The 12,924-nt window shown below is 33.3% G+C and overlaps 1 protein-coding gene across 2 annotated transcripts in view; it reads right to left on the bottom strand.

Annotated features, from left to right (window-relative positions):
* Window positions 1–172: 172 nt before the first annotated feature.
* The window catches only part of LOC126779927 (monocarboxylate transporter 12-like), a 38,690-nt gene continuing 25,938 nt past the window's right edge, over window positions 173–12,924 (bottom strand). The window contains exon 8 of one of the 2 annotated variants that reach the window (XM_050504125.1): window positions 173–3,766. In XM_050504125.1, coding sequence (XP_050360082.1) covers window positions 2,540–3,766 — 1,227 coding nt within the window. In that variant the 3' untranslated portion in view covers window positions 173–2,539. Of the gene's footprint in view, window positions 3,767–9,173; window positions 10,400–12,924 lie in introns of those variants that run through there. The other variant, XM_050504126.1, reaches the window with a different exon arrangement.

Below are 12,924 nucleotides of genomic sequence, written 5' to 3'. Positions count from 1 at the left end.
AAGTTGCGTTGAATTTTACGTAATATAATTTTTGTTTTTATTTTGCAATATGTTAATTCAAAATAATTAGTTAGTGAATTTTATAAGTATAGTTAATATAATTTAGTTTTAGGATTTATTTTTCTTTATATCGTAAAAAAGAAAAAAAATAACAACAAAAAAAAAAAGAAAATGAATATCGAATCGTTTAATTAATTACATTATTGTATACAGATTATTTATTACTGGTAAATTGTCAATTATTATAATATAAAAATATAATTGGCATTACATATCATCATTATTAAAAATGTAAAAAGAATAGACAGTTGACAGGCGGCCATATTTGAAATATTGGTAATTCTTGACATAGATTAGGCCCGTAAAAGTTACAAATATAGTATTGAAGACATAACGTTCCTTATTTAAAAGACAGACTCTTCAAACATAGTTTATAAACAAAACTATATCTAAAAGAATTAAAAGGAAATATTCAATGATGACAAATAAAATATATTTACCAAACCTGTATAATGTTTACAATTTATTACATTATATAATATAAACCTCATTTTAAGCCGATTTTACAAGTATATATGTAGGATAGTTATAAAATACTTTTATTTATATACTTTGAATAGTTACTATAGACTATCTCAAATCTAGGCCTTCGTCATTGGCGCCATTAATTATTGCAATACTTAAATTTAAAAAACAAAGAAAAATTATTTCTTTTTTTTTAATATTAAAAGATAAAATTGCGTTAATTGAATGTTATATAAAACCAAATTGTGCTAAATAAGATTGCATTAAGCAACCTAGACAAGTTATATATCCATTCTTTATCTATTTTTAGATATTATAGATTCAATATTTTAAGTATAAACATGACACCATTTTATTAGTACATTATAAGTGCTCCAATTAGTATTTTAATTGGATGTAATAAACTGTGCTCGTTATTCCCGTCTTAAATGTCATTTGATTATTTTAGCGCCATCTTGAATTTAAATTAAAAAACAAGGTTATGTAGACGTTTGTTAAAAGTGATAATTAATCATCCTACACATATATTTATAAATGTAAGCACAGTATTATATATCGTATATGAACTGTCATCTAGATCAAAAATTAAAAAGTAAGGTATAGGTAACATCTTTAATATTAAAAAGGATTGTTATACCAGCACTACAATGAGAATTATAGATTTCATTACTTGTTATTATTAAATGTGGCGAAACGCATATAACCACATACTTATAAGAATTTATTTGTTACTGTTACCATCAATGTTAGTCCATTTAATATTTGGCACAAAGACACAACTCACTTGCCTATTAATTCGAGATGAAAATTAAAAAAAGTTGTTACGTCAATTTTTCAGGAAGTGTTTGACAAGAAGAAAAACACAAAAGAGGTATGACATGCGTATAAAGGTAAGGATAGGTGAGTAGAGATAGAAATGAATGATTTAAGGAACTTACGGCAAGTTCACATACGATAGTTAAATACACTATTCATTTTAATAATATTTTTTATACATAGTATTTAGTTAACAATTATTAAGGCATTGTTTTAAATATATTGATACAATTGACTTTAAAAGCGTAATTTCATTGATCAGTTTAATTACATATTGAACAAAATGTAAACAGACACTTTTTTTTCGTACAGAATTTATTGTTGTCTATTGAAGAACCTACATCCTTAATCTGTGGTAGCTTTTAACTGTGTTAAAGCACTTTGATGTAATTTTATTTTTTAATTTCTTAATAATTATTTTTGTGTTGTTTACAATTTGTACAATTAATATTAAAAAGGACTAAATATATTTTAAGCAACGCAACGGTTTTAATGATATTCACAAAAGCTTACATTTGAAATATAAATGATAATCAACCTAAGCATTAAAAATATTTTATAAGATATATTGTGCTGAGAAAGTATAATGATTATTATTATTACTAATTAAAATACTATTTCTAGACATTAAAAACATTTTATTATTATGTAAAATAAATAATACATAAATATATTGAATCGATCAAATAAAAATATATAATAGACGCTGTATGTAATTTGCCTTTTCAAGAAAAAAAGATTTAAAGAAATCGCTCATTTTGTAATGTCTAGAAATAAGTGACAGTAAAACTAAGTATAAGAATAGAATTACCAAAAACGTGATAAAAATGGAGTGTAAAGGAAGATTCATTAATAAAAATAATATATAATAAGTACAGAAAACCTGACGGCTAACATATTTTGATAATATAATTGTAAAATTATTGTTATATATGTATATATTCGAAATAAAAATACTATTCCATTCTTGATTTAAATTATTAGAAATTAGTTCGGATATATTTTTTATCTAACAAAATTTACCATTAAATGACATTGACACCTAATGTCAAAATTGCCACGCTTTTCCACTTCAATCCTGTCCCAGTTTTAAAAAAAAATACTTTAACTTACCCGAGTCAAAAAAGAAAGTAAAAATTAATTATATATAGTAAAAGTTAATATAAGTAATGGTAACACGATGTAAGACCTTTTAACACTACGCCTTAATCGAATGTTTCAAATTTTGCTCGCGTTTTCGCTTCCTATAAATGAACGGCACGAATCCCCACAGACTAGCTCCGAATATTAAAATAAACCCGAGAGTTACGAATAAGAGTTTATATGATTTCGTGCGTTCGAACCACAGACCACAAACTGGCGGACCGACGAGCTGTAGAATACCGTTCACGAATAAACTTATACCGTACGATGACATAAGCCGTTCCGTGCCTAGCATCTCCGTCATAACTAGCGCTGTGACACCCACATTAATACCAGAGGCGATACCGAATACACAACAAATCGCACTAATAGCCGAATAAGTAGATACCAACGGAATCAACGACAAGCTTATTCCTGACAACAGTAAGCCAGTGATGAAAAAGTAACGTTTAGGCGTCAGAACGACGTCAGATAACGCGGATCCACCTATTCTGCCAACCAGATCTAACGCTGAAATGATCGATAGCAAATACGCTCCGAGAGATTTATCGAAGCCACATTCTTGGGCATAGGACGGAACTAGTATTATGAAATTTGTGTAAGAAATAGCGGACGTGCAATTAGAAATGAGTATAACGAGATAAATCGGGTCTTTTAACAGTTGAACATCGAAGTATTTACTTGGCTCTTTCTTCGTATCGTCGTCTCTTTTGCACCCACAGCAATATGTAATTGGGGCTAGACTATCCGTTACAGATTTCAAGCTAAACTGTGAAGCGAATTCGCTTGGTTTTTCGAAAGCGGATAGCGTAGATCCATGGAACGGAGTCGACATGTACTGGAAGCTCGACGTTGACGGGCTACGTTTGGGCGTCTTTGGGACTACTAATTTCTTACTGAACGCTTCCGTCGAATTAACTCTACTGGTCTTTCCTTCTGGAACTGATTCGAGGAGCGACGGGTTACTGGGAAGGTGGTTTGATATTTTACTTGATATGTGCTGCAAGCCGTGTTTAGATGTCGCTGGCGTGGATATCTTGCGAGTTCTTGGATTTTCCATGTGGGAGACTTGAGCGGCGCTTGCTGAACGAACGAAGTCGCCTTTGCTGGGCGAAAATCGCTCGTCCAAAGCTGCATTCGAGCGTTGCTTGAAGTTAGGGGGTGAACCGTTATGATATTTCTCCATATACGAGTTGTCTTCCGGTGTAAGAATTACTTTTGGGTTCGTATCGTGCAGTGTTTCTTCCAATTCATTCGGATCTTCTTCAACGAATGGTTCCAACTGAAAAGTAAAATTAATTATTGTAAAAATGTTATGCTCGTCTGGGGAAAAAAATCTCAATAGTAGAAATCTTTAAGTTGGCAATTGGCAATGTTTAAACACTTGTGTCTTGCTAGCACGTAAAGCAATTGGTATCTTCCTAAAATCTTTTCGAATCGTATTATAATAGTGTGGTAAAAAGTGGACTTATGGACTATATGTCGTGTTCGGGTGGTTAGCATTCTTTAATAATGGTCACCATTGTCACAATCGATAACATGACACCAGGTTTCGATAATTTTTATCACGCGTAGTCAAAACCGAAGTCACCCAGTGGATAGATCACGTAAATCTTATCCGAAGATTGAGGAAACAGAGCCAGCAAGCCCCACAATAATGTGCTTAATTTGTGCTTACAATTCATTAGTTGTGAAGGAAAACATCGTGAACCTGCATATGAGTATCCACCACCCAGCATTAGAAAGCTTTACTGGTGGTATAGCTTTGTGCAAGCTCGTCTGGGTAAGTACCACCCACTCATCAGATATTTTACCGCAAAACAACAGAACTTGGTATTGTTCCGGTTTAAAGGGTGAGTGAGCTAGTGTAATTACAGGCACAGGGGACATATCATCTTAGTTCTCAAGGTTGGTGGCGCATTGGTGATGTAAGCGATGGTTAACATTTCTTACAATGCCAATGTCTATGGGCGTTGGTGACCACTTACCATCAGGTGACCCATGTCCGCTTTCCTATTCTATATAAAAAAAACTCACATCAAGTCTCTTAAGTACATTGGCGCTCATCGTTGTTTATTTGAACGCGCTAATCTCAAGACGTATCAGGTCGAGGTCTACATACGATCTCATCTTTTTTATGTAAACAAATAGTACCTTATAAATTACATAAATAACAAATCATAAAGTAACAGCCTGTAAATGTCCCACCGCTGGGCTAAGGCCTCCTCTCCCTTTTGAGGAGAAGTTTTGGAGCTCATTCCACCACGCTGCTCCAATGCGAGTTGTTGGAATACACATGTGTCAGAATTACAGTGAACTAGACACATACCGGTTTCTTCACGATGTTTTCCTTCACCATCAAGCGCGAGATGAATTATAAACACAAATTAAGCACTTGAAAATTCACTGGTGTTTGAATCCAAAATCATCGTTCTAACAACTAGGCCATCTCGGCTAGCAAATCATTACCAATAAAAATTTCCAAAGTTTGACTAAAATATAACAAAGTACGACGCGTAGATGACACGGATGAAGTTATCAATTAATTTGAAATTAACAAGAATGACAAATTTATAATAAATTAAAAACAATAAAATTCAATTAATAAATTATAAAAAATTAAATTTGCTACATATTATGTTAAAAAAGTTATATAACACAGTTAAAATGCGAAAGCGTAACAAATAATCTTACAAGCGTTATTATTAATTAGGATTTGAAATAGATAATAAAATAAAACAAGATATGTTTAATAAAAATAATTTTATTTTATTTACAAATATTTTTTTTTTTTACAAATAACGTATAGAAAATAGGTAACGTTGAATTTTGTTAATTAAATTTTTGGCTAAAATTATTTTAATTCAAAATATAAAAAACCTATAATAACATTAAAAACTAATTTATCAACAACATACAAAATAAAAAAAAACTTAATAGCAAAAATTGTGCATTTGTCTGTATATTTGTTTTATAAATTTAAAAAAAATACTGCCCGACTCGTAATTTAACATCTCAAATTAAATGACGAGATGACGGGCCCATTTATAAAACAAATATACATATTTACATCACAATAGAATTATATTAGTTTAAAAATAGAATTGTGTTTATGTTAAATATTAAAAAAAGGTAAAAAGCGCTTCGAACGTTCTCGAACTTCGAACCGAACCAACTCGTCTATGAATTTAATATATTAAATATCCATCTTTATTAAAATAATATTTAAAACTATTTATGATACTGTAAAAAAATATTAATTACGAATTAATTTAAAAACAATTAAGGAATTTATATAAAATAAAAATTGAATAAAAAAGGGAGCTTAATGAAGTATATAATATAAAAAAACATTCGCTTTCTTTTTTTTATTAAATCGTACTATCACTGACATAATCCCAGATACATATTAAAAAAAATGTTTCTAGCTAACATATGAAGAATCATTAACGAGGCGTTGAACAAAACCCGTATAAAACCGTTTCATAACTTTCGAAGTCGCTTCTATGTAACAGGAATATTAACGGGCCGTTTTGTACTTATTTTATATTATTCTTTCCCCGATTGGAATAGGCTATACTGTCAGGAACAGAGTTAGGCAAAATATAATCAGATTAATGATTACGATTACAATATGTAATCATCAATCACGACTACAGTATAAGTAATAAGGTCCTCCAGACCAATCTCAAGAAAGATTAGTCAACTGCGTAGGAGGATATTATAGTGCACAAGTTGTACGCAAAACCAGGTGCACTCGCTATTCCCTAACTCTCATAATACGACGGGACGGAAATCCGATACGACCGGAAAGTTCAGGCGCAGGACCAACGGCTTTACGTGCTTTCCGAGGCACGGGAGTGTACACACTTCCAACTTCCAGACTCCAGGCTGCTATTGAGAACTTTTAATTTGCCCGACCTGGGATTTGAACCCAGGACCTCCGTGTCTGCGGCCTTACACTAGACCAACGAGATAGTTTGTTATATAGTATAACCAAAGTATTTTGATTACTTTGGTTAAGTAAAATAAGAGCCAAGTGTCCCAAAGCATTCGCGCCATATTGACAATGAATCAAAGTTAATTAGTAATCATTATTGATGTAACAAATTGTAATCTTAACCGTTAATCATTAATACGATTACATTTTACCCGAATCTAGTTAGGAATGTGTTAAATCATTACACATCAGATGACGTCAGCGTAAGTTTTTGTTATTTATACATCAATTCTAGCGAGCACGTTGGCACGCACACCATTTTTATTATTCATTAATTCAGTGATAGCACTTTTAATAACGAAATATCAACCATAACAAATTACAATATATTTATTTTGGTAACATATTCAATACGTACATATATATGAAATACATAACATATAGTATATAAGTCTATCCTAAGTATATAGTAATCGAATCGCGATTGAAATATTGAACAAATACATATATATAAATCGGGACCATCCAGCGCGTGAAACACATCCCTTGGGAAGTAATAAGAGATTTGTTAAATTTAATATTTTAATGCGTCAATTGAAACCAGTAACGCCATCTATTAACAATATAGTGTACTAAGTGTGTAAGCACTCAATTTAATAATATGTGTTTATAATCTGTATTTGATAGTCACCGTTGAAGTAACGCGTTTTATTTTTTTACTAATATGATTGTAAAAAATTCCCCCAATTTTGGGGTTAATACCTATCTAAAAAAAATCTATATTGTTTGTGAAACGGCTATTAAACACGCGTCGGAGGAAAGATAGAATGCCGACGTCCGTATGCCGTGACGTCGAACGTCATGACGCTTTATGACGTCATGTCTCTCAGCCGCTCTCTCCTCCCTTGTGTGAGGCGCGTATACTTATATACTTCGTTGCTATACATTATTATAATTAATAATAAGCAGAAATTATTAATTTTTAAACAATACTAATTTATAGCTTTTCTTTAATTCTAAATTCTTTCAATAACCGGAAAACATTTTATTTAAACAAGGAACGCGTGACTCAACTGTCGGGGAATCCCAAATTTAAATATAAGCACATATCTTAAACGACAACCATAAAGAAATTATCATACAAAAATACTATATAAAAAAAAAAAAACAGAAATTTGTGCTTGAATCTCCTAAATAAATATTCATATAAGTCGCGGCGGGTTTAAGGAACAATTTATTAAATTACTTGGACAAAACTAATGTGTCTTGTACTCTAACAGCCTTATTTATAATCGTTGTTTAGAGGGAGTTAGTAAGCCCTACTCGTCTCTCTCTGTCATCATTGATTTGACATTCGAAAAAAGGAGACGCAGCGTTGTTTAAAACGTCTGTATAGTTAAACACTATTTTTCTCTTTCTATCGTCATTGATTTGATATTCGAAAGAAGAATACAAATAGTTTTTTATCTAATCTCCCTCTAAACAACATTTACAGCTCTAAATGCCTTCAAAACTACACGAAAGATGTTAATAAAAATGATTACTTTAATTAATTACTTAAAATATATATTTTATATCATGATATGTAATATTTTTAAAATATTTATAATCTGTGTCTACAGTAAATCCCCGTTATATAAAATCTGTTGGACTACGTCAATTATTGATCACGTGATCAATTGAATGCTTATGTCGTTTCGATACATTTTGTCCTTTACTTTAGGTATCGACATTCTCACATTGTCTATGCCCGCTGTGTTGCCATCAACACTAACATTTTTTAACAATAATGCCGTACAAATGAATTATTTGAAGCTGGAAGCGAATTATGGCAACTCGTGAGACAATCACGCATCATGACGTCACACAAACGCACAGCGTTTCCGACTTCACCTTGACTACGGTATATCATAGAAACATACTGATCGGAAATAAAGTGGGCGGAGCATGCGTCCCCAATAACAGTTTTTTTTTTTATTAAGAAACTGTGTCACCCCGCGTTGATTGGGGTCTCGTCTTTGTAGATGAGTTGGCCATAGATACAATATACAACGTATGAAGCAAATCACGACCGCTTCTTTCTATGATATACCGTATTTTCAATATAGCAACACCGTCGGACGCGATATTACCGAGAATCTACTGCATTTAACACGATATTAAAAAAAATTGATTTCAGTATTATTTGTTCCGATCATTATTAACTTCTGATTCGATTTTTAAATCGGTAAAATTGATATCGTTTAACTAATTCGTTATTAAGCTAAACGCTCATTTGTTGACGGGAGTTGATGACGTGATAAGCGACCAATCAGAGCACATCCTATGCCGTGATTGGTTTGTTTAGTTTTTAATTTGATGAATAAATAAATGAATATAAAAAAAATGTCATGACAATCAGTTGGAACCAAGTTCGTTTGGAAATATATTATATATTGTACAATCATATAATCATAATTAATAATTTCGATATTTTTTTTTATAGAATAGGAAGGCGGACGAGCATATAGGCCACCTGATGGTAAGTGGTCACCAACTCCCTTAGACATTTGCATTGTAAGAAATGTCAACCATCGCTTACATAGCCAATGCGCCACCAACCTTGGGAACTAAGATGTTATGTCACTTGTGCCTGTAATTACACTGGCTCACTCACCCTTCAAACCGGAACACAACAATAACAAGCTGTTTTTCGGTAGAATATCTGATGAGTGGGTGGTTGAATCAAATGACAAGTTAATAATATCTGAATGAATGAGACTGGAACTGATTTTGAATTTCATACTTTATCATACTTTTTTTTTTCAATTACTAGCGAAATATCTAGGAAATATTTGTGCGTGTTTAGACTTTCTGACCCTGTTTCCCGTTCTCCAACTTCTTCTTCTTGTGTCTATTTATAATCGGCATCAGGAGCCAGAGGGATGCACCGCATATGAATATGATCCCGAAAGTTACAAACATATGGACGAAATTCCTATCATGTTCATACCACAGACCACATAATGGGGGCCCCACCAATTGCAAGAGGCCGTTAACGAACAAACTGATACCGTACGTCGACATCAATCGGTCTACCCCCAAAATTTCCGCCATAACTAGCGTAGTCACGCTATTATTAACGCCGGACGCTAATCCGAAAAACGCACAAACAACACTAATGGCTGTATAAGATTCCAAAAACGGAATTATCGTTAAACTAATCCCAGAAAACAACAAACCGCCGACGAAGAAAAACGACTTCGGCATGAAATTCAAATCGCAAAGAGCGGAACCGCCGATACGTCCGACGAGGTCGAGAGCCGAGACCGTACTGAGCAAATACGCACCTCTCGCTTTATCGAAACCAATGTTCTGCGCGTGTGACGGTAACAGAATTATAAAATTGGTACACGATATCGCAACCGTACTGCTCGATATCAAAATGACGAGATAAGTCGGATCCGTTAGAAGAGAAACGTCGAAAAATTTATTCCTCTCTTTCTTATCCTTTTTCTTGCAACGGAAACAGCAATACGCGACATCGGCGGCGCTCTCCGTGATCGACTTAAGCGAAAACTGTGAAGCGAATTCGTTGGGCTTTTCGAAAGCTGATAGCGTTGAACCGTGGAATGTCGTCGACACGTAAGCGAAACTCGACGTTGACATATTACGTTTCGGCCCTACACTCAAACGCCTCCCAAAAGTCTCTTGCGAGCCCAATCTCCTGCCATCTGGTACACCATCTAATCCAATAGACGCTGAGCTAAGATTGTTCTTAATCGGTCGAGGGTATGACAATTTCCTCTTAGACACATTCGGGCGTAAGTTCTGCGTTGAGTTCATGCAATTCTGACTGTTATGTATGTGGGCTTGCGATAGATTCCTGATCGAATTCTCCTTGCTCGGCCCTTCCGGTAGACCGTTCTGTTTATCCGTGACGTTTATCATATCGTAAGATTCTATCGGTTCCTCCTCTTCGAATAGGATATCGTCCTGCAAAATAAATGTATCACATTTTGAAAATAGAACACGAAAACCATTCTAAACTACAATACAAACATATATAAACCATTATAAACCCTGTATTAGCCTTTTACTAATTGTTATTACTAAAAAAAAAAAACTAAATTATAATCCTACGCAAAGCAATAAAATGTTAATTTTTGTCATCATTTATAAAATATATAAAACATTGAATACTTAATTATATAAAAATATACATTAAAAAAAACTTGGCTGTATGTTATAACACCATTGCCATATACAATTTTTTTAAGCCGCAATACACAAATACGAACCTATTAATGGTGCTGATTTTAATATACACTATATCTACATATATTAAAACAATTTAACACGACAGACACATTTTTTATCCTTTTCAGCAACACGACAGAAAGATATAGCACGCTTTCATATCCCTAGCCTCGGATTTATGGTTAAGCCTACAAGGCACGCAAAAGTAATATAATTTTACTCAAGCCGTTACGCAATGGGAAAGGGGGGGTTTAAATGTCAAAGTGCTTAGGGACCTTAGTGCACTAACACTCTAAATAACATAATTCGTGAACGTACAAACTTCAATCTGCTGCTGATAACATCTCAGACCAGACCCGGGGCTCGAACCCAGGACCTCGAGATCTGCAGCTTCACTATTAGACGCATCAAATTAAATTAGTTTACATTACATCATAGAGAATAAAATCAACACCACAAACAAAAACAAACCATTTAATAATCACTTTCGATACTTGTATATATATATATTAAATTATATAATAATATATATATATATATAAAAAATATTAAAACTAAAACATACAATGCGTTAAAAGGAGTGTGTTGTTTTTTTTTTTAAACGATACAAAGTGTCACAACGTATATACAGGGTTACAGGGTAATATGTCACGATCCTTTTAAAGGGTTATAGTTCAGGACAATAGCTATCAAATGACCCCCAAAATGCTTATGCAAAAGTGTATCGTTTTCGAGTTATTAATTTTTTAATATTTTTTTTATTTAAAGGATGTTTAAGATTCTAAAATTCAATAAAAAAAAAATCAACGTATTTTCCCTATTTTTTTTTGTATTTCTTGCTAGGGTACATCCTAGTTAATAGTAATCAGTTATAAAACAAAAACAATCTTCAAGCATTTTTAAATTACAGATCCAAAACTGTACAACTTTTCGATTTTTAATTTTGATTCTTTAAGTTACTCGCAATTTTTTTGTAAAAATCACTATGGCTCTTATCGTGCGGATCATTTTAAAAACATCTGCGTTTCCTTAGCTATCCATCGGTACATAAAAAGTACAGTAACAATCATAAACTCAGGAGAAAATTAGATAACAAAGAGACCAGGTAGGAAATTCTAAGAAATGTTATTGTTAAGAAATTAAATCTGGATCAAAGACAAAAGGACCTCAATGCAAAGTAGTTAAAGATTATTTTTAATAGGGGTAATAGGTAAAAAAGGAGAGATAAACCAGAGCTGTTTGTGGAATACTATTGTCAATTCCTTTGAATTTACCGTCATTTTTTCTAATTTCCTTTTATCTCATTTCTTTTAGGAATAAGAGTAATAAAACCTTGTCGGGGTACATAATACTCACTGTACTTGCACTGCTCGTATAGTGTGGACGCGCTTTAGTGAATATTGATCTCTTAAATTTTTGAAAAAAACCGCTTCGTTTACTGGACTCTGTTTCTTACAACTTCGTGACTCGGCTAGCTAAAAGGAATTTGTGATTTGTGTTTATGATAACTTGGCGCGTAAAAAGGACTATTATGGCTGCAGAACAAAATTCTTCTCGTCGTCCGTACTCTAATGAGGAATACGCTGACATCTTATTTTGCTATGGATATTGTAACGGTGACGCCGCAGCTGCTCGTCGTGAGTATAATCGTCGATTTCCGGATCGCCGGACACCTGACAATAGTGTCTTTATTGGTGTGTATCGTCGAATTAGAGAAACTGGTCGCGTGCAAAGGAGACAATCTGATTCCGGATGCCCTCGTGTCCGTTCTCCAGATGAAGAAGATGTAATTATTCGTCATTTTCGAGAGGACCCTACAGTTTCCACCAATATTGTGGCAAACCGACTGGGCGTATCTCAATGGAGAGTCTGGTTTACTGTCCACGCGGCTGGATTGTATCCCTATCATTACACACCCGTATACGTGATTGAAGAAGGAGATCCTGCAAGACGTTTAGATTTTTGCCGATTTATGCTACACTGTGATGCAGAAAATCCCAATTTTTTGAGAAAAATTTTATGGACAGACGAGTCAACGTTTGACAAAGATGGTATTACTAACTACCACAATATTCGATATTGGTCTCAAAAAGAACAGGGAAACCCTCACAAAAAGCGATTAAGCGGTTCCCAAAGACGTTTCTCGGTAAACGTCTGGATGGGGATTATCAATGATAATCTTATTGGGCCACATTTCCTACCTGATAACTTAAATGGTGAAAGTTATGAAAGCTTGCTTAGAGAAATCCTGCATGAGTTAC

Source organism: Nymphalis io, chromosome 30 (genome assembly GCF_905147045.1).
Source record: "Nymphalis io chromosome 30, ilAglIoxx1.1, whole genome shotgun sequence".
In the NCBI taxonomy this organism is placed as follows: Eukaryota; Metazoa; Arthropoda; class Insecta; order Lepidoptera; family Nymphalidae; genus Nymphalis; species Nymphalis io.
This window is presented reverse-complemented; position numbering and strand designations above follow the sequence as displayed.